This window comes from Moschus berezovskii, chromosome 1 (genome assembly GCF_049115385.1).
Source record: "Moschus berezovskii isolate FMDL1 chromosome 1, NW_MosBer_1.0, whole genome shotgun sequence".
NCBI classification, from domain to species: domain Eukaryota; kingdom Metazoa; phylum Chordata; class Mammalia; order Artiodactyla; family Moschidae; genus Moschus; species Moschus berezovskii.
Window position 1 is genome coordinate 88,104,530 of NC_142460.1, and position 19,350 is coordinate 88,123,879.

The 19,350-nt window shown below is 43.3% G+C and overlaps 1 protein-coding gene across 6 annotated transcripts in view; it reads left to right on the plus strand.

The window, feature by feature from the left end:
* The window catches only part of CD86 (CD86 molecule), a 67,970-nt gene that overhangs the window by 37,770 nt on the left and 10,850 nt on the right, over positions 1 to 19,350 (plus strand). For 3 of the 6 annotated variants that reach the window (XM_055393548.2, XM_088837505.1, XM_088837495.1), the window contains exons 2-5: positions 338 to 387; positions 13,176 to 13,532; positions 15,461 to 15,766; positions 18,696 to 18,845. In XM_055393548.2, the coding sequence (XP_055249523.1) occupies positions 338 to 387; positions 13,176 to 13,532; positions 15,461 to 15,766; positions 18,696 to 18,845 (863 nt within the window). The remainder of the gene's footprint in view (positions 1 to 337; positions 388 to 13,175; positions 13,533 to 15,460; positions 15,767 to 18,695; positions 18,846 to 19,350) is intronic. The other 3 variants (XM_088837503.1, XM_088837500.1, XM_088837513.1) reach the window with 2 other exon arrangements.

The window sequence follows — 19,350 nt, forward strand, 5'->3', positions numbered from 1 at the left end:
TCTTCTGGTCGTTTGGACTCCTCTGGATCCTCTGCATCAAAGAAGGCAGGGGATGGAAGCAAGAGAGAGGCTTTAGCACTGTGGAACCTGGAAGTAGCGCCTGTCTTTTCTGCTCACAATTCCACTGGTCAAAACCCAGTCACATGGCCTACTTGTGTGGGGGTGGGGGCTGGGTATGTTTGTAGGGTTAGGAGAAAAAGAAAATGGCTTTGATGAACACACTGTATCATCTTTGCCCCACCCATGGGCCGAAGTGAATTTCAAACTCCACTTTGTCACATTTTGGTTTTCGGTTTCGTTTTCTAATCGAGTTTTATCTTCTCTGTTTTAACTCTAGCACCATGGGACTGCAAAACACTCTCATTGTGATGGCCCTCCTGCTCTCTGGTAAGCACACTTTTGGTTTTATAAAGTCCTAGAATCCTCTTACTGTCTCCCCATGAACCTGAACTGCAAGCTGGGGCTTGAGACTTGATGGGTTTTATTCACTTTCTATTCCACATACACAAGACCACAAGCCAAAAAGACTTTCATGGAGAAGAAGGAAGCATCACAATTGAGAACAGGTATCTCAGCTGATGGCGGGTCCAACCTGAGATGGAGCCCACGCCTTCTGCCATCTCACACCTGTGGTTCTAGATGCACAGAGGAGAGCAGACTGGACTGTCCAGCAGTGCCCAGGGAGCTAGGGGAAGGTCCCTATTCTGACGTGCCTGAAGCTTAATTCTTTTGCTCCTCTGTTCCCCTTGCTGGCATTCTGACACTTTTAGGAAATGACAAACTGGCTTCTAAGAGTCACCAGCTACCAGCCATCACTGGTTTTCTTCTTCTCAACCTTCCCTCTCCCACCACCTCCTTCCCCCTGTCCTTCCCCCTTCCCCCTGTCCTTCCCCCAGGCTTGCACCCATAGAACATAGTTGGCACTGATTACTGGGAGGATCAAGGTACACAGCCCTGATTAAATGCCCTTCAGCTAATCATATCAGCTGATTTACCATCAAGCTAAGGGGCTAAGCTTCAGGGCTTCTCACCTGCACAACTCTTTCCAAGCCACTCCAAGACCTCAGGAGGAGCCCTAACAGTGTGGTCATGGGTCTTAGGTCTTAGTAAAGTTTTCATTAGTAAGATAATTTAACCACAATAAGTTTAGACCACTGTCTGTTTCCACTGTGACTTTTTGACTTGTCTCTCTGTCACATTCTCCCCCTGTTGAGCAGTGTTGCAGTGGCCATGGGCATTTTGTTTTGTGTTCTGTATTCTTTTTCTTAAAGAGCTCTTCTCCACTGAAAATAAATTTTAGAAGTGTCAGGCCTCAGAAAACTCAGACCTTCCCTGTTTGCTGCTTTCTCTGAGTTTAGTTTCATCAGTAAACTGGGGCTGGCTAAGGTTCCTGCCACCCATCTTGGGACTGGGTGCCCTTGGTTTCTCCTGACCCTTCCCCTTCCTGCTGTTTGTCTTCCCCACACCCTCCGCACTGAGAAGGAAGCGTCCTGGTCCTGGTGTGGGGCAGGCAGGGAGGGATAACCCACCTGCTGTTTGGCTGCAGCAGAGCACAGGCTGCCCCTAAGTAACTAGACTGGCCATGAGCTCACCTCCTCCCAGTGGTCACACATAAGGCCCTTGGCCACTGACCTCATCCCTGCTGTGGTTGACAAAGAGTCAGGCTACGAGGGAAAGATTCTCCCTCAGATCGGTGCTGGCTGGGACAGGCTTTGGGGGATGTGCTTTCTGCTTAGCACCCTGGAGCTAGCTGTGTCTGTGCTATAGACATGTTACCTGATCTACAGATGGGCTAACTGATCGCTGACTTAGGTCATCATACTAGCTTTCACCTCCCAGGACCAATACGATTTGCTATTTTAACTCTTGGGAAGGTAGAAGTTATGTGTGAGCAGGCACAGAGAGAAAGGGGTTGAAGCAAAGCTTTGGAGAACATTATCCAGCAAGAACCTCTTCCTATCCCACTTCTAATTTTTTTTTATTTGACAAGCACACAGATGTATTGTTTACACAAACTTTGTGCCAGGTACTGTTCTAGGCATTTTATAGATATTAACTCATTTAAACATCATCATAACTCTGCTTTAGGCCTTGTTATGATTCCCTATTTTACAAATGTACAAACTAACGCCCAGAGAGATTAAGTAATTTGCTTGAGACAACACTGCTAATAAGTGGCAGAGCTTGAATTCATACCCAGCAGTATAGATGCAGCATCTGTTCACTTTGCCTTGACATGATGCTACTTCTCCTAACTCTTGCTAGGGAACTCTCCGTAGTAGTAGGATTTGTCCCTTGGGCACCCAAACAGGTTTGATAGATCATGTGGCTTGTGCCTCAGTCAAGTTCACAATTTTCCCATCAAATACATCCTCCAAGTCCCCTGCAGTCAATACCTTAGCTGTCCCTACAGCTTGGGCCCTGGTCTTTCTCATACAATGACCAGCCCAGGTCTTATGACTTGGGAGAGAAAAAAGAAAAATGGCCTGAAAACAAATTTTCAGAAAAGTCTGAATTGAGATATCATTCACCCCTTCTTCCTCTAAACTTTCTGACTCTGCTCATGGAAAGTGAAAATAAAACTGAGAAACCTTACCAAAACTGAGTCCAGGTGTCACTTTTGCCCTTGCTTTGAGTTTGAAACTGCTTGGACACTTCCTAACTTCTGAAAAGAGTTATCAATACTGAAATTTTAAAAATAACCCCCCCAAATGGAAGTCGTTTAAGCTTTATGGTGATGAGAGAATAGTGGTTATATTTTTGGCAGTACAAATTTAAAGTGGGATAGAAGACAGTGACACTTGATTAGAAGATAACATGGCCAGTACTTCGCACAGGATTAAAAATAGCAACAACAACAAAACAGATTTCATTCTTATGTAAAGAATGAAAAGGAATCCATCTGAATCTCATCTTTCTTCTCAGGGCACATCTCTGCTTACTGGGCTGGCGAGCAGTGACCTGCTCATAGGCAGGCATCCAAAGGGAGAAAGGGGATGCAATTGACCCAACAAAAACACAGGGCTGAATAACTCATTTGACAGCAGATATAAAACAATGCAGTGAAATAATTCTGTTTCTCCTTTTCTCCCTAATATGTTTTGTGTCTTCCCCCTAGTCATGGAAATCAGACAATGTATTTGCTGACTCTGCCCATGAGGCAAAAATTGAATGAACGTTTGAAACCTGAAAGGGCAAGAAGGCAGCCTTCTTGCAGAATTAGATTATAATTTGTGTTTATTAGATTATAATTTGTGTTTATAAAGCTAAAGGAATGTTGAGTTGCCACTAGCAAAGTTACCTCTACCTGTCCAGCTCTGTTTGCTGCTATCCCAGCACCTCCTGCTGCTGCTAAGTCTCTTCAGTCGTGTCCAACTCTGTGCGACCCCATAGCTGGCAGCCCACCAGGCTCCGCCATCCCTGGGATTCTGTAGGCAAGAACACTGGAGTGGGTTGACATTTCCTTAATACTTAAATCTGGAGTCAGAGTGGTATTTGGGAAATCAATAGTTCACACATCAGGAGGAAGTTTCTCCTTAGTTTGACTTCTGAAGAATGCTCTCTTATTGTCTGGAGGTTCTCTGGGTCCTTGGGCTTCTCATTTCTCTTGAACAATACTTCTGGTTAAACAATTAATATACCAGGAGTAGTTGGGGGTTCTTCCTTCACTTTTAAGATTTACATAAAACTGGCTCAAGCCTTCGTTTTGTATCTAGTGTAAAGGTTTATTGTTTCCCCCGGATTTTTCCAGGTTCCTTTATGGGTGGTTGCATGTTTATATGGTTACTGGTTACTTTGACTCCCACTTCCTGTTGCTGTTGATAGTGGTCACTATAATCACAGAAGTGGATAGATAGTTCAGACCTAATTCCCAAATTCCCAAAGAAGTGTCATGGAGCCTCATGGTTCTCCTTTAGGAGTCACTCATTTAAAATTAAGGTACTGTTTCAGGGGTCTTTGAATACTTCCCAGTAGGGAGTATCTTACTTCTGAAGTAGTGGATCATTTTAATGTTTAGTAGGTTCCAGAGAGAATGGGCTGTCTGACAAGTTAATTTAGTGGAAGATGGTCACTGAATAGGGTAAGTATAGGGTTGATTGGGAGCAGGGGTGATATTTGTAGGGAACAGAGAGGCTCCAATGGCAAACAAACTACTTTGGGAAGAGGCAAGAGTTTGAGAGACTGTAGCTTGTTTTTCCTTTGTGAGAGATCTTTATACCATCTCCAAAATATGCAACTCGGGACTTCAGTCCCCTCAGTACGTTGAGATTTACGGAAAAAAAAACACTTGTAGACCTTCCTTTATAGCCATTGCCAGTCATAGGGCCATATTCCAGGACTTCAAAATTACAAAACACTCTTTCAATATCCTCTAACAATATTTACCCATTCTTGGTTTCATTTTCACTTTCTTTCATTCCTTCTCCCTGTAGATGTCTCTATTAAGAAGTATTCAGCTCCCTGTACTATTTAAAAATCACTTCTCTGGTCCTTACAATAAAGTAACAGGCAAGAGAGTAAAAATAGTAACGTATAGTTGTGACCACAATATACATGCAAATCCCTGAAAATGTTTTATTCAGTATTGCTTCATACACAGTTTCTCAAGTTTCTAAGTTCTTTTCATTTTTATAATCTTTGAAACTGTATTACATCCAGTGAGTCGAAATGCTATAATTTGCTTTATTTGTATGTGTGTGTTTTATTCATTCAGAAGTAATTGCCCCCATTGTCTTCTTTGATTTATGGTTGCTGAGGAGTTTTCATTCTAATTGTCATTGTTTTATAGGTGTTCTTTCTTCATTTTTTTTTTTTTTAGAGAATGAAAGATTCACTTCTTCTTTGTAAATTTGAAAAAGTATTAGACGTTTTTTGTTTAGCAGCTTCACCACGATGTATCTATGTGCAGATTTATTGTCATTTATCTTTATTTATTGTCATGGTTCTGAGAAGGCATTTCTGATCTAAGGACTTTTATCTTTCTCAGTTTTGAATAATCACAATCTTTATCTCTTTAAATATTGTTTCTCTACCATTCCTCCCATTCTCTTTTAGGTACTAGTAGTACTTCTCACGGAGAAGGCAATGGCAAGCCACTCCAGTGCTCTTGCCTGGAAAATCCCACGGACGGAGGAGCCTGGTGGGCTGCAGTCCGTGGGGTCGCTAAGGGTCGGACACGGCTGAGCGATTTCACTTTCACTTTTCACTTTCAAAAGGTTGGAGAAGGAAATGGCAACCCACTCCAGTGTTCTTGCCTGGAGAATCCCAGGGACGGGGGAGCCTGGTGGGCTTCCGTCTATGGGGTCACACAGAGTCGGACACGACTGAAGTGACTTAGCAGCAGCAGCAGTACTTCTCAGACTAACTCCTCTAGACTCTTAACCTGTTTTTCCACATTTTCATTTCTTTCTCTGTGCTGTAGAGCAGTCAAGGATCAAGTGGATCAGCACAGACATGGGGGTCTTCAGACTGTTGAGGGAGCTCTGATCAAAAGGCTCCAGCAGTTTTATGGATCCTCGGGAGAGGTGGAAAGGAAGGATGAGAGGGAAGGGCTCAGAGGAAATACTGAGTCTGCTGGGGAAAAGTAAGCCCGCAAGGCGAAAATGTCGGCAGCCTCAGCAGAGGCATCTTAAGAAGACCTCTGCCCAAGGGCCCAAATAAAGAAACTGCAAAACAAAGCTGCCTGGGCTACAGATACAAATATGTGAAAGAGCATGACTGGCCGGTGAAGGGGGCAAATCCTTGACTGCAACTCCCTTCCAAGACTGCAATGTCTTCTTGGTTGTGCAAAAAGACTGAAGTGGTGAGGCCTTGAGATAGAGTGTGCCTGGCCTTTTGGAGGAATGACAAGGAAACCAGTGTGGCTGGGGCAGAGTGAGTGAAGGGAAGACATCTAAAAGGTACCAGGGATCAGCTTACATAAGATTTCATAGGTCACGGGAAGAATTGGGGTATAGTTCTCAGTGTGATGGGAAAGGATTTGGATATAATTTTCAGAATGATGAGAAGTCATCAGAGACTTTTGAACAGGAGTGTTATACTATCTGAGATGCATTTTTAAGGATCAGTTGGGCTTAAGGAATTAGATTTGGGAGCAAGGGTAGAAGTAGGGAGATAAGTTAGGAGGCAATTGCAATTATCCAATCAAAAGGTAGTGGAGGTTTGACCTAGGGTACTATCTGCAGATACAGTGAGAAATATTCCAATTCATAACATATCCCAATGAGGTAGGAGAATTTATGGAGTGGTGGTAGGAGAAAGAATAAAATGAAAAGGTAAGAGGTGGTGGCCACGAGGTGAGATGCTTGCTATTGAGAGTTTTTAGGAGGTGAGGTGATAACAATAAGATCTGAATTCTGGTCGAGGGAGGAGATGGCTGGGGTAGAGAGGACAAGATACTGGGGGAAAAGAGGACAAGAAAGAGAGAGGTTGGGCATTGTGTGCAAGGGGCTGAAATTGCCCAGACAAAGACAGTGATGGGGAAGCTAGGTGCTCAGATCTTCAGTGAATAAGGGGGTGCCTAAGACAAGATGGATAACAACAGCCACGAAGGCAGCAGTGGGTGGTATAATCTGAGGGCTTGGACTTGCCAGGAGCTGAGTTTTTTGACATGTAATGATATGTTTTACATTTTATCTTATAAGATACTTCATATATTTTAATAGATCATATTTCATATAATATATAGTATAGTTATATATTTTATAAAATATACAGATATTATATACCTATAATATATATACGTAACTATGTATGTATTTATATCTATAGTGGGATCCACGGTGAGCATGAGATCAAAGTAAAGCTAGTCTTAACAGAAATATCCTCTCAGCCATGAAAACTCCCGGAGAACCATCCCTGCCCTAGTCACTATTTAAGGGGTGATGAGAAGAAATTGACCAGGATGTCAGAGTTTGGGAAAGAATGGAGTTTCAAGAAGGAGAGACAGCCAACAGTGCCGTGTTCAACAGCGTGGTCAGATAAGATAAGGTCTAAAAAGTGTTCTGCATTTAACAATGGGGGGAAGCCACTGACAACACTTGCCAGGGAAGTTTCATCAGTGAGGTGGAGACAGAGGCAGGGGTGGAGACAGCAATCACTGCTTAGTCTTTCAGAAAGTTATCTCTAAGAGAAAGAGAAACTAAAAGCAGTAGCAGAGGGTACTGCTGAAGTAACTGCTGGGAGGAAGGGAGAGGGTTTACCAAGTAGAGTGAGCAGCCCAGAGGCCAATTTAAGTGAACTAGAGACAAGTGATTTGTAATGTCACCAGTCTAATCAATTGAATAATTTTCTCCAGGAGTGTTCAAACATTCAGTCGTGAGAACAGATATGTAGATCAAAAGTAGATTGTTCTTGTAATGAAATCTGCACATAAGGGTAAGTTTATGGAAGTTGCTTGCAAAGGAATGATTGAAAAAATATACTATTGCTGCACTATCCGATATGATAGCCATTAGCCACATGTGGCTATTTAAATTTCATTTAGCTAAGAGTTGACTCACTGGAAAAGAGTCTGATGCTTGGAAGAATTGGGGGTGGGAGAAGATGGGGATGACAGAGAATGAGATGGCTGGATGGCATCACCGACTCGATGGACATGAGTTTGAGTGAACTCCAGGAGTTGGTGATGGACAGGGAGGCCTGGTGTGCTGTGATTCATGGGGTCGCGGAGAGTCGGACACGACTGAGCGACTGAACTGAACTGAAAATTAAGTATCTTAGTCATACGAGCTACCTATTAAGAGACTGCTTTTGGAAAGCACTGCATTATAGGGTATAGACTGGATAGAGTGGGGGTCATGAGGAAGTTGAGGAACAGATGAAGGTAATCAAGAGCAAATCTTGGAAGATGATATCTTGCAGAGATTGGCACATTGAGGTTTAAGATTCTAGGGACAGAGATGTTCTTAGCAATAAGATTTAGGATTATGTCATGGGAAAGGAGTTGCTGAAATAGCCTGTGGATGAAGATCTTTCAAGTGGCAAAGATCAAAGAACATTGAGGCATGGTTGCTGGTAAACTTATCCATGCCAAAGCCACCTTTGATATTTGATAGGAACAATTGATTAGAAAGAAAGGCCTTGCATCTAATGCCAAAAATCTTCAGTGAGTAAGGAAGTAGTGACAAATGATTAGTAGCTAACAGCAGTGAAAGAAGAGAACACTTCAAAGGGGGAAGAGTGTTACTAAAGGTCCCTGTAAAGTGTCATAAAACAAGCAGTGGCAGGAGGCAAAAGCACAACCTTATGGGAAACATTTGATGAAGAGGTTGAAGGCATAAAGTAGTTTATTATAGTGGAATGACACTGGTAGAGCTTTGGAGGAAGTTTGGTAAAAGAAGGGAAATTCATGAGTACAGATAAGCATGGTAATATGAGGAAGAGATGACCTAGAATACATAAGATATGCATTTGGGTAGTAGCTGGGGAAAACTGAAGTTCTGGGTGGGGTCAGAGACCTCACAAGTTTAGAGGACTATAGTTTCTATGTGACAGCCAAACAGTATCTTGGTAATAAAGTCTTCAACTGATAAAGTGGACTTTATCAGCAATGTCTTCCTGATAAAGACATTTTTGAAAGAAATATCTCCAGCTGATTTGGGAGGTGTCTAGATGGATTCTTGAGTGACCATCTCCTAACATGTGCTAAGTGCTAAGTCACTTGAGTCGTTTCCGACTCTTTGCGACTCTATGGACTGTAGCCCACCAGGCTCCTCTGTCTAGGGGATTTTTCAGGCAAGAAAACTGGAGAGGATTGCCAATTCCTCCTCCAGGGGATCTTCCTGATCCAGGGATCCCTTATGTCTCCTGCACTGGCAGATGGGTTCTTTACCACTAGCACCACCCGGGAAGCCTGTTATAATTAGACCCAGATCGTTTCTATGACTCAAGTGCCAGGGAAGAGAGATAATCTCAATGTTTAATCTCCAGGGGAGCCCAGTGAGTACAGTGGCCTTAAGTGTAGGGTCATAACAGAGCAAGTCTGAAGCCACTTAGAGCAGACTTTGAGCTAAATCTTCCCTATATCGTCAGAGAAGTGATTAGCATGCACATCTCTGAGTTAAGTCATGGAAGCCAGTGGTTGGTGGGGAACTATGGAGTCTAAGTTGTGAAATGCTTTCAGTTCCACTCGAAAGGGACTTCAGAGTGATTTCCACTCCAGGGTGAAGAGAGAAGTTTTGGGGAGGGATGGGTGGAAACAGATTTTTCCTATTTCATCATCACTCTTTTCCACTGGAGACAGAGATAGAAATACTCTACTGTAGCTTTTCAAACTGGAGGTCTATTAAAAATGCAGATTCTGACTCAGAAGGTCTGAAGTAGGGCTAGAGATACTGCATTTCTGACAGCCCCTGAGTGATGCTGATGCCTTTAGAACACAGACCACACTTTCGGTTGTTAGATGAGAGGGGAGTGGTTGGATGGGTGGAAGAAAAATTCCTTCTTATCTTTGAGAGAGGGAGCCTGGGTCATGGACCTGTCTGTCAGTGGAGAGCAGGCAGGCAGGAGAAGAGGTACTGTGTGAGGCTATGTAGAGATGCAACCCTAAATCAGGAAGACAAGAAGCAAAAGGCAAAGTAATTTCCAGCCTAGAGGCACAACTGACTGCTGAGTAATAATATACCGTCAGTTAACTGACAGCATTTTCAACTATGTATTTGGTTTCTCTATTAGGTCATCTGCTTTATATCATATGGCAAATTTGCGATAAAACCAGCATGAGTTTTCCCAGAGATAGTTGCTACAAGATTTTACAGCAGGTGGCACCCTTAGATTATCACTCAGTTCAGTTCAGTTCAGTCGCTCCGTAGTGTCCGACTCCTTGCGACCCCATGAACCGCAACATGCCAGGTCTCCCTGTCCATCACCAACTCCCGGAGTCCACCCAAACCCATGTCCATCGAGTCAATGATGCCATCCAACCATCTCATCCTCTGTCATCCCCTTCTCCTCCTGCCCTCAATCACTCCCAGCAGCAGGGTCTTTTCAAAAGAGTCAGCCCTTCACATCAGGTGGCCAAAGCATTGGAGTTTCAGCTTCAACATCAGACCTTCCAATTATCATTCAGAGTTTAGCAAAGGAACAGCATTATCCCAGGAGTGCCTGGTAAGGTTACTGAAGACAGAAAGTCTTCTTTAAGTCCCCTTTTCACTGTTCCAAGTACCCAGGTAGATTTTCCCACCTCTCTCCAATATGGGAATGCATGCTGTACAGAGACTGTACTTTATACTTTCAAGGGCTTCACAGTGTTCTAGTGAGTATGATGCAACAAGCAGTGATTCAAACAGGTTCTGACTCTCACTGATGCCTGGAGTCCCTTCCCATAGAGTTCAAGACCACCCCAGCCCCCTCCTTGCTTATCAATTCTCACTGGGCTACTCTGTACACACTTCAGTTTTGCCAAGTGCATATCACTAATAATTCTCTTTTAGAAAGAAAAACCCATTTCTCTTAAGAAGAGAAACCCATTGATCATATCAATTTAAGTTCTCCTACCACCACCCAAGAACGCCTCAAGTAACATCTCTCATCTCCCTCACCAATCTACCTCTCCTTTCCTCCTTAATGTCAACATCCCTTTACTGAAGTCTGGAATGATGAAGCTTAATTCAGTTCAGTTCAGTTCAGTCGCTCAGTCGTGTCTATTTGGGACCCCATGAATCACAGCACGCCAGGCCTCCCTGTCCATCACCAACTCCCGGAGTTCACTCAAACTCATGTCCACAGAGTTGGTGATGCCATCCAGCCATCTCATTCTCTGTTGTCCCCGTCTCCTCCCACCCCCAATCCCTCCCAGCATCAGAGTCTTTTCCAGTGAGTCAACTTGTTGCATGAGGTGGCCAAAGTATTGCAGTTTCAGCTTTAGCATCAGTCCTTCCAATGAACACCCAGGATTGATCTCCTCTAGAATGGACTGGTTGGATCTCCTTGCAGTACAAGGGACTCTCAAGAGTCTTCTCCATCACCACAGTTCAAAAGCATCAATTCTTCGGCGATCAGCTTTCTTCACAGTCCAACTCTCACATCCATACATGACCACGGGAAAAACCATAGCCTTGACTAGACGGACCTTGGTTGGCAAAGTAATGTCTCTGCTTTTTAATATGCTATCTAGGTTGGTCATAACTTTCCTTCCAAGGAGTAAGCGTCTTTTAATTTCATGGCTGCAGTCAGCATCTGCAGTGATTTTGGAGCCCAAAAAAATAAAGTCTGACACTGTTTCCACTGTTTTTCCATCTATTTCCCATGAAGTGATGGGACCAGATGCCATGATCTTAGTTTTCTGAATGTTGAGCTTCAAGCCAACCTTTCACTCTCCTCTTTCACTTTCATCAAGAGGCTTTTGAGTTCCTCTTCATTTTCTGCCATAAGGGTAGTGTCATCTGCATATCTGAGGTTATTTATATTTCTTAGAACCATCCTAATTCCCTTCCCAAAGTGGCATCTAACTTCATGTTAACTAAGAAACAGCATTTCACCACCTAACTCTGTACTTCTCACTCACCACAACTTAATTTGTTGGCAAGTTTCAAGTAATTCTGTGATCCAGAATAAATTCTACAAAAATCCTATAATCCATTGCATTTAAGGAGTTATGAGGCCCAAATATAAACCCCAATATGCCCTCAGGAATGAAAGCCTTTCTCTGAACTCTCCCAGCACATTCTCTAGGGTTTGAAAAAGTTTCCAAAAGCAAATGCATGCATGCTGAGGAGAGCAAGTCTGTGGTACCTGGGGATTCCCCAATACTCCAAAAGTACATCCTCACCTTCCCACTTATGATTCATTTCCAGCATTTCATTCATGTACCTAAAATGGTCTTTGACCACCACAATCCCAAAACAACCATCATATTTGCCCAGTTCTCTTTCTGATCTCTGAAAGAGCTTAGAGAGTTTATAGAATAGAGGCCTTGATTGACAATTTGTGTCATTTCCAAACTGTTTTTTCTCCTTGAAAGAGCTGGCTGTGGGAGAAGCAGTTGTGAGGGAAGCTCTATAAAGGGAACAATTTGAATTTTAAAGATGTTATTCACTGTGATCCCCAGCTACAAGGCATAATGAAAGGAAGGATATCACATTTGTTACCATGGTCAGAAATCTTTTCTCCATAGCAGGCCAAGGAATTAGGGAATAGGGAAGGGAGGGGAAAACTTTCAGTCATGGCAAAACCAATACAATATTATAAGTAATTAGCCTCCAATTAAAATAAATAAATTTTTTAAAAAATAAAATAAAACTTTAAATATAAAATAATGTTCAGTTCAGTTCAGTTCATTTCAGTCGCTCAGTCGTGTCCGACTCTCTGCGACCCCATGAATCACAGCACGCCAGGCCTCCCTGTCCATCACCAAATCCCAGAGTACACTCAAACTCATGTCCACAGAGTCGGTGATGCCATCCAGCCATCTCATTCTCCGTCGTCCCCTTCTCCTCCCGCCCCCAACCTTTCCCAGCATCAGAGTCTTTTCCATTGAGTCAACTCGTCGCATGAGGTGGCCAAAGTATTGCAGTTTCAGCTTTAGCATCAGTCCCTCCAATGAACATCCAGGGTTGATCTCCTTTAGAATGGACTGGTTGGATCTCCTTGCAGTATAAGGGACTCTCAAGAGTCTTCTCCAACACCACAGTTCAAAAGCATCGATTCTTCGGCGATCAGCTTTCTTCACAGTCCAACTCTCACATCCATACATGACCACGGGAAAAACCATTGCCTTGACTAGACGGACCTTGGTTGGCAAAGTAATGTCTCTGCTTTTTAATATACTATAAAAAAATGTACTGGAGCCTATAACAGCTATAGTGGAAAGAATTAATATTCAGATTATAGGAAGGTAACCAATGGGTGAATGAGTTATATAACTCTGTTGGCTTTTCCTGTTCTGGCATTTAAATTCACAGAACCACAGTACTGGAAGAAACCTTAGAATGTTTAGTCCACCCATTAGAAAACCAAGCCCCATAAGAGCTGCAGTTTGCACAAAGCCAGCCAGTTAGCAGTAGAGGGAGGACAAAAACTCCTCCCTCTCTCCACATACCAGAGTGTATGCTCTGTTCCAGAGTTTAATGCCTACTTCTTCAGATCATTACTGAGAAGATAGCAACTGGGTATTGTATAAAGAGAAATGGAGTTTCTGGGGTTTTTATTTTTCCCTCTTGTTTCTCCTTCCCCAGTTTCCACCGTTCCATTTTCAGGTGCTGCTTCCTTGAAAAGTCATGCCTTCTTCAACGAGACTGGAGAACTGCCATGCCACTTTCCAAACACCCAAAACCTCAGCCTGGATGAACTGGTGATATTTTGGCAGGATCAGAATAAGTTGGTTCTCTATGAGCTATTCAAAGGCCAAGAGAAGCCCAATAATGTTCATCCCAAGTATATAGGCCGCACAAGCTTTGACCAGGACAGTTGGACCTTGCGACTCCACAACGTTCAAATCAAAGACACAGGCTCATATCAATGTTTCATCCATCATAGAAGGTCCCAAGGACTGGTTTCCATCCACCAGATGAGTTCTGACCTGATAGTGCTGGGTACGTAGTCAATGGTGTTTTCAGATCCCAGGCCTTCTCAGATGAGACTGCAATAGGTGGGAAGGGGGTACCTCGAGAGAGAGGCAGAGGACAGCCAATTCTGGGAAGCCCACCTGAGGGGAATGCAGGGCTTGGGAGTAGGGAACTAAAAATCCTTTGTACTTTTCATGGTTTACTTCTGAAGGATCTGTAAGAATCTGCTTTAGAGACCAGAAGATCCCCTGGAGAAGGAAATGGCAACCCACTCCAGTACTCTTGCTAGAAAATTCCATGAATGGAGGAGCCTGGTGGGCTACAGTCAATGGGGTCACAAAGAGTCAGACACGACTGACTGACTTCACTTTAGAGCTAACTAAGCCAAGGTAATGCAGCTAAATGAAAACCATGGGTGATTTGGACATTATTAAGTTTATATGAACCATATAGGTCTCTAATCTTTTTTACATTCATTTTTTCTTTTAGTCCAAGATTTCTCACCCACTACATCTTTGCCTGGAGCTCTTTGCAAGGGTGACAGCTAGCTAATTGGGGATTTCCCTTCAGTCTCCTGGAGGTTGCTTACAACTTGTTTGTTGCCCAGTCATAAGCCCAGAAATCAGGAGGGAAATAACCCAAGGCACACAATCCAAAAGCTGACAAACCATCTCCTCTATTTTTCCAGGCCTTGAAAAAACCTAAATGTCACTACAGAATTTTTAAAATTAAAATACAGTAAAATTAATCATTTTTATCTTGGTGTACAGTTCTATTAATTTGAACTTAGGTACAGATGCATGTAACCAGCAATACAAAGAAAGTGAAAGTGTTAGTCATTCAGTTGTGTTCGACTCTTTGTGACCCCTTGGACTGTAGCCCACCAGACTTTTCTGTCCATGGGATTCTCTGGACAAGAATACTGGAGTGGGTTGCCATTTCCTTCTCCTGGGGATCTTCCTGACCCAGGGATCTAATCTGGGTCTCCTCCATTGCAGGCAGATTCTTTATCATCTGAGCCACCAGAGGTCAGTAACCAGAAATATAAACAGGATATAAATCATTTTCAGCACCCTAAAAAAAATTTTCCCCATGGTATGCCCTTCTAATCATACCCTCTCTATACCCATAACCCCTGTTTTGCATCATATAGACTTATCTTTTGTGACTCTCACATAAATGAAGTCAGACAGTATATAATCTTTTAAGACCAGCTTCTTTTATTTAACATAATGCCTTTGAGAGTCATCCAAGTTGTCACATGCATCAAAAATCTGTTCCTTGTTACTATGAATAGTAACATTTTTGTTTATCCATTCAACCCATGGAAAGACATTGGGTTGTTTTCAGTTTGGGGCTATTATGAATATAACAGCTATAAACATTCATGTACAAGTTTTTGTGTAAATCTCTATCTGGATAGATACTCAGGTGCAGAATTACTAGATCCAGAATAACTATTCTTAATGAGGTTTAAAGTAGCAACACCTTGGCAATCTACCTTCTATTGCCACATCACATACAAGCAGAATGCTTAAGTAGTGTGTTGATAGAGCAAAACTTGTCAAGTTAGCATAGAAATCACTGAAATTATAGAAACAATACACTCAACTATGAGTTAGTATGTAGAACCTGCACAGTACCTAGTTATTAGAGAAGGAGAGTAAGGAATTTGCCTGGCAGAAGGGGCTAGCCCTCCTGTGGCTCAGAGAGCACCTCCTTGATTGGGGTAAACAGGAAGTATGGTAGCCCCGAACTCCATTCCTGAAAATAAATGTGGAATCATTACGTGGCTCTCACCATGGGCCAAGGCCCACAATTTACACACCCTAAGGCTGCCAAGCATACTCCCAATGAGTTGCCAGGGTACCTAGTTATCTGCTATTCCATTCCAGATACATCAAATTTAAACTGATTTCTTTCTTTCTTTTTTTGTATCTCTATTCTGCTTTCAGCTAACTTCAGTCAACCAGAAATAAGTCTAATTGCTAACCAAACAGAAAAGTCTAACATCATCAATTTGACCTGCTCATCTACACAAGGTTACCCAGAACCTCAGAGTATGTATGTGAAGCTAAACACTAAAAATTCAACTAGCAACTATGATGCTGTCATGAAGAAATCTCAAAATAATATCACAGAACTATACAACGTTTCTATCAGCATGTCTTTTCCCATCCCTCCTGAAACAAACGTGACCATCTTCTGTGTCCTGCAACTTGAGCCAACGAAGATACTTTCATCCCCACCTTACAATATAGGTAAGCCTGCTTCCCCATGTTCTTTTTATGAGGTATAATACACAGATGGGTAAGGCAGATCATCCAATGTCCCCTGCTTGCCAGGAAGCCTCCAACTGGGCCATTTTAGGATACTGTAAGGAAGGACCTAGACACACAGCTCCTGTTTCATCTGACTGTTCCAAGGTCCAGGAGGCTATGAACCTATGGTGCACTTGAGGATGCATATTCTTAGCCCTGACACTGGCCTGGAGTTTTGGGCTGCCTATTGATAGAAGATTTTGAAGTTTAGGTCAGAAAATGCAGCATTTCTCCAGGCTAGAATTCTCTCATTCACTAAAACACACACATGTGCATACATACATGCTATGAATACAGGACCATTCTAGACATTGTTGGTGGCAGTGGAGAAAACCAAAAAGTATAAGACATACTCTCTGCTCTCAGGGACCTCCTCATAGAACCAGAACCCCATGATGTACACACATGGTAAACTGGATTTAAAAAGACTGAATTGAAATCTAAATTATATACTATGGAAATATACAACTAAATTTAAAAACAAGAGTGAATGACAATAAGATTTACAGGCATTCAGAGATAGGCAAGTTCCTTGAGGGTCAGTGAAGGCTTCCTAAAGGAAATGGGATCTTATATTACTATAACAGAAATAACTGGGCTGAATAAGTGTAGTAAAGTGTGGTACTTGTGGTGGCTTCTGAAAATTCTGAAACAGCATCCAGAATTGGGAGGGACACCATCAGTTAGTAGTACCTGCCGTGGGCACAGGTAATGGTGGCCATCAGTACATGTGTCAAGGAAACACTCAGAAGCAGAAATGCTTGTGGCATGTCAATGGTGTAGTACGGGACCACTCCCACTGGAGGAAAGAGATGAAACTAAGCAGTGCCCACTAATAGGAGACTGCTATCTTAAATTCCTGGCTTTGTCCTGGAATATAGCCCCATTTGAGGCTCCACCTCTGAGGAGCGGTAACTGAAAAATTCTTCTAAAATAAAGGCAGTCTGCACCCACACTGCCTTCAACACTGCTTGTTCCCATCCCAACCCCTCCCCACACCCATCTGCCTTCTGCTTGCCTTGGCCCCCTCCTCCAGCTCTGGCCCCTTGGTTTGTCCCCTCCTAAGCATCCCTCCAGTTCCTTGCTCCATCCTCTGGCTTTGATGGCTCCCCTCTCCTGATGTCTCATTGTTTAAGTATAACTTGGCCTCGAGATGCATTCTATTTATATATATATATATATTTTTTTTTTTTTTTAATTTTGGGTGGCACTTGGTCTTTGTCGATGCACATGGGGGCTACTCTTCCTTGCACTGCAGGGGCTCTAGGCACATGGGCTTCAGTTGTGGCATACGGCCCCTAGAATGGGGACTCAGTAATTATGGCGTATGGGCTTAGTTGCTCCAAGGCATGTGGAATCTTCCTGGACCAGGAGTCAAACCCATGTTCCTTGCATTGGCAGGCGGATTCTTAACCACTGTACCCCCTGGGGCCCACCCCCACCAGCCAGCTTAGCTGTACCAGTAGGCCAGTCCTCTCTCCTGATGCTGATTTCCTTCTGATCACCTCTGACTCTTAACAGTTAAGTAAATGGCATGGTTACCCTGCCTATCCTGGTTTCTTCTACTATAGCCTCTCTTGGGCTGATAGAAGCCTCTCCCACACTGTCCTGAGATTTAGCAACTTCTTGGAGCTGCCACCATCACCACAGATAAAACATACTGCGACTCTCTGCCATGACTCCCACAGGTACAGGGCCCTTCTACCACTACAGCCTCATCATGGCTCACCTTTCTGCTGCTTTTCAACTGCTACCAAAATGTTCCTCACTGCCACCATCTTCAGAAATATTTCAGCTCCAACTGCCTCAGGAAGATGGGGCTTGCCCCTCTGGGTCCCTATTCTCTGGCTAGATCAGAGATAGGTTAGGCCCCACATCAAGGAACATTTTTGGGGTATCCAAAGGTGGCAGCCTCCATGACAAGTATTACCCTTCTTTACTGGGATGCTAGACAGGCTCAAGTGAGTTTAAACTGGGACAGACTCAAAAAGTATTGAATGTGACCTGCAGTGCCAACAACTCCTTTTCTTAAGGTCCCAGGAACACGGTATAGGGCCAAAAAATGCCCCTAAGCTAATGGGAGGTCAATTGGTCCTAGTCTCCTGTTATTTGAGATAAACTACCAGACCTGTTCTCATAAATGCCTATAAAACGGGCCATTCAGCTCTATTTCTTTCTCCCAAAGCCTATTTTACTAACTTCTTGGAAATTTAGGCATCCATGAGCAAAGAAGTAAGTCCTGATTTCTCAGGATCTAATTCTGACTCTGATTCCTCAGGGCATTGAGAAATATCAAAGGTTTACCAGTAGGTGGGACATGTTGAAAGCCATGTTGAAAAAGTCCACTGTGACATCAGGGGGAAAAACAAATAAACGTGGAGACTGGAGGCCTGTGAGGAGGCTGTTATGTTTGCATGGGTGAGAAGTGTCTGGAGCCTGATACTCAGATGATATTGGACAGAGGACTTATTCTAGGGGAATTTTCAGGACCATGGAGGAGGTTGAGGAAGCAGGAGGCTGCCCAACTGACTGTACCTTCAGAGCCTCAGTGCACATACATTGCCCAGATTCCACAACCAGTGGCCAAGTTGACCCTCTTCTAGATCAGGGTCATTGTCATCCCAGCCTCTGGGAAGGGAAGGCAAGGCAGCTAGTCCAGGCAATGGATCAGAGTCACGGGCTTGGTTGTCAGTCAGCTGCTGAGGCCCTGAGACTAGGATTCTCCATAGCCCAGGTCATATGAGTTTCAGGCTTCTCTGGCAGTAGAGCCCTGAGGAGATGCTGGCATGTAAAGAAAGAGAAGAGCAGTAATTATAAAACTTTTATAATCAACCTTCCTGGCTGATTGCAAACTTGGGTTCATTTTTAGATGCAAAGTCACCTGTGCCAAGCCCCCCTGTCCCAGACCACATCCTCTGGATTGCAGCTCTACTTGTCACAGTGGTCATTGTGTGTGGGATGGTGTTTCTAACACTAAAGAAAAGGAAGACGAAGCAGCCTGGCCCCTCTAATGAATGTGGTGAGTCAGTGCTTGTCCTCTCTGCAGATTGCCACTTTGCAGCTGTTTCCCGATCAGCTGCCTTCTGGAGCTCCCTGGCTGAGCCCAGGCTGGCAAAGGGTCAGCAAGTTTTTGGAGGAAAAGGTTCTCCCAGGGTATGGAGCCCATATAGACAGGAATAAGAGCCGATAAACTGGCTCTGGGTTTCCAGGAAAACCAACGTTTCTAACCTAAGGTTTACAAATGTACTCCTCATTTCCAAAGCTAATTATTCCTTGGTTTACCTACTTCATAAGGTCACTGTGAGAATTCAACGAAGTAAAAGGGTGAAAACACTCCTAAACATTCATGATCATGGACCTGATGGTGTTAAAGCAAGGATGTTTGGTGGGAGGAGGGAAGGATTAGGTGACCATAAGATTTTCCTTCTCATATTAAAAGTCTTGGTTTCCTAACAAGGAAGTTAGATGAATTATGCCCCACTGATTTTAAAATATAATATTAATTCTTAATGATTACCAGGTAT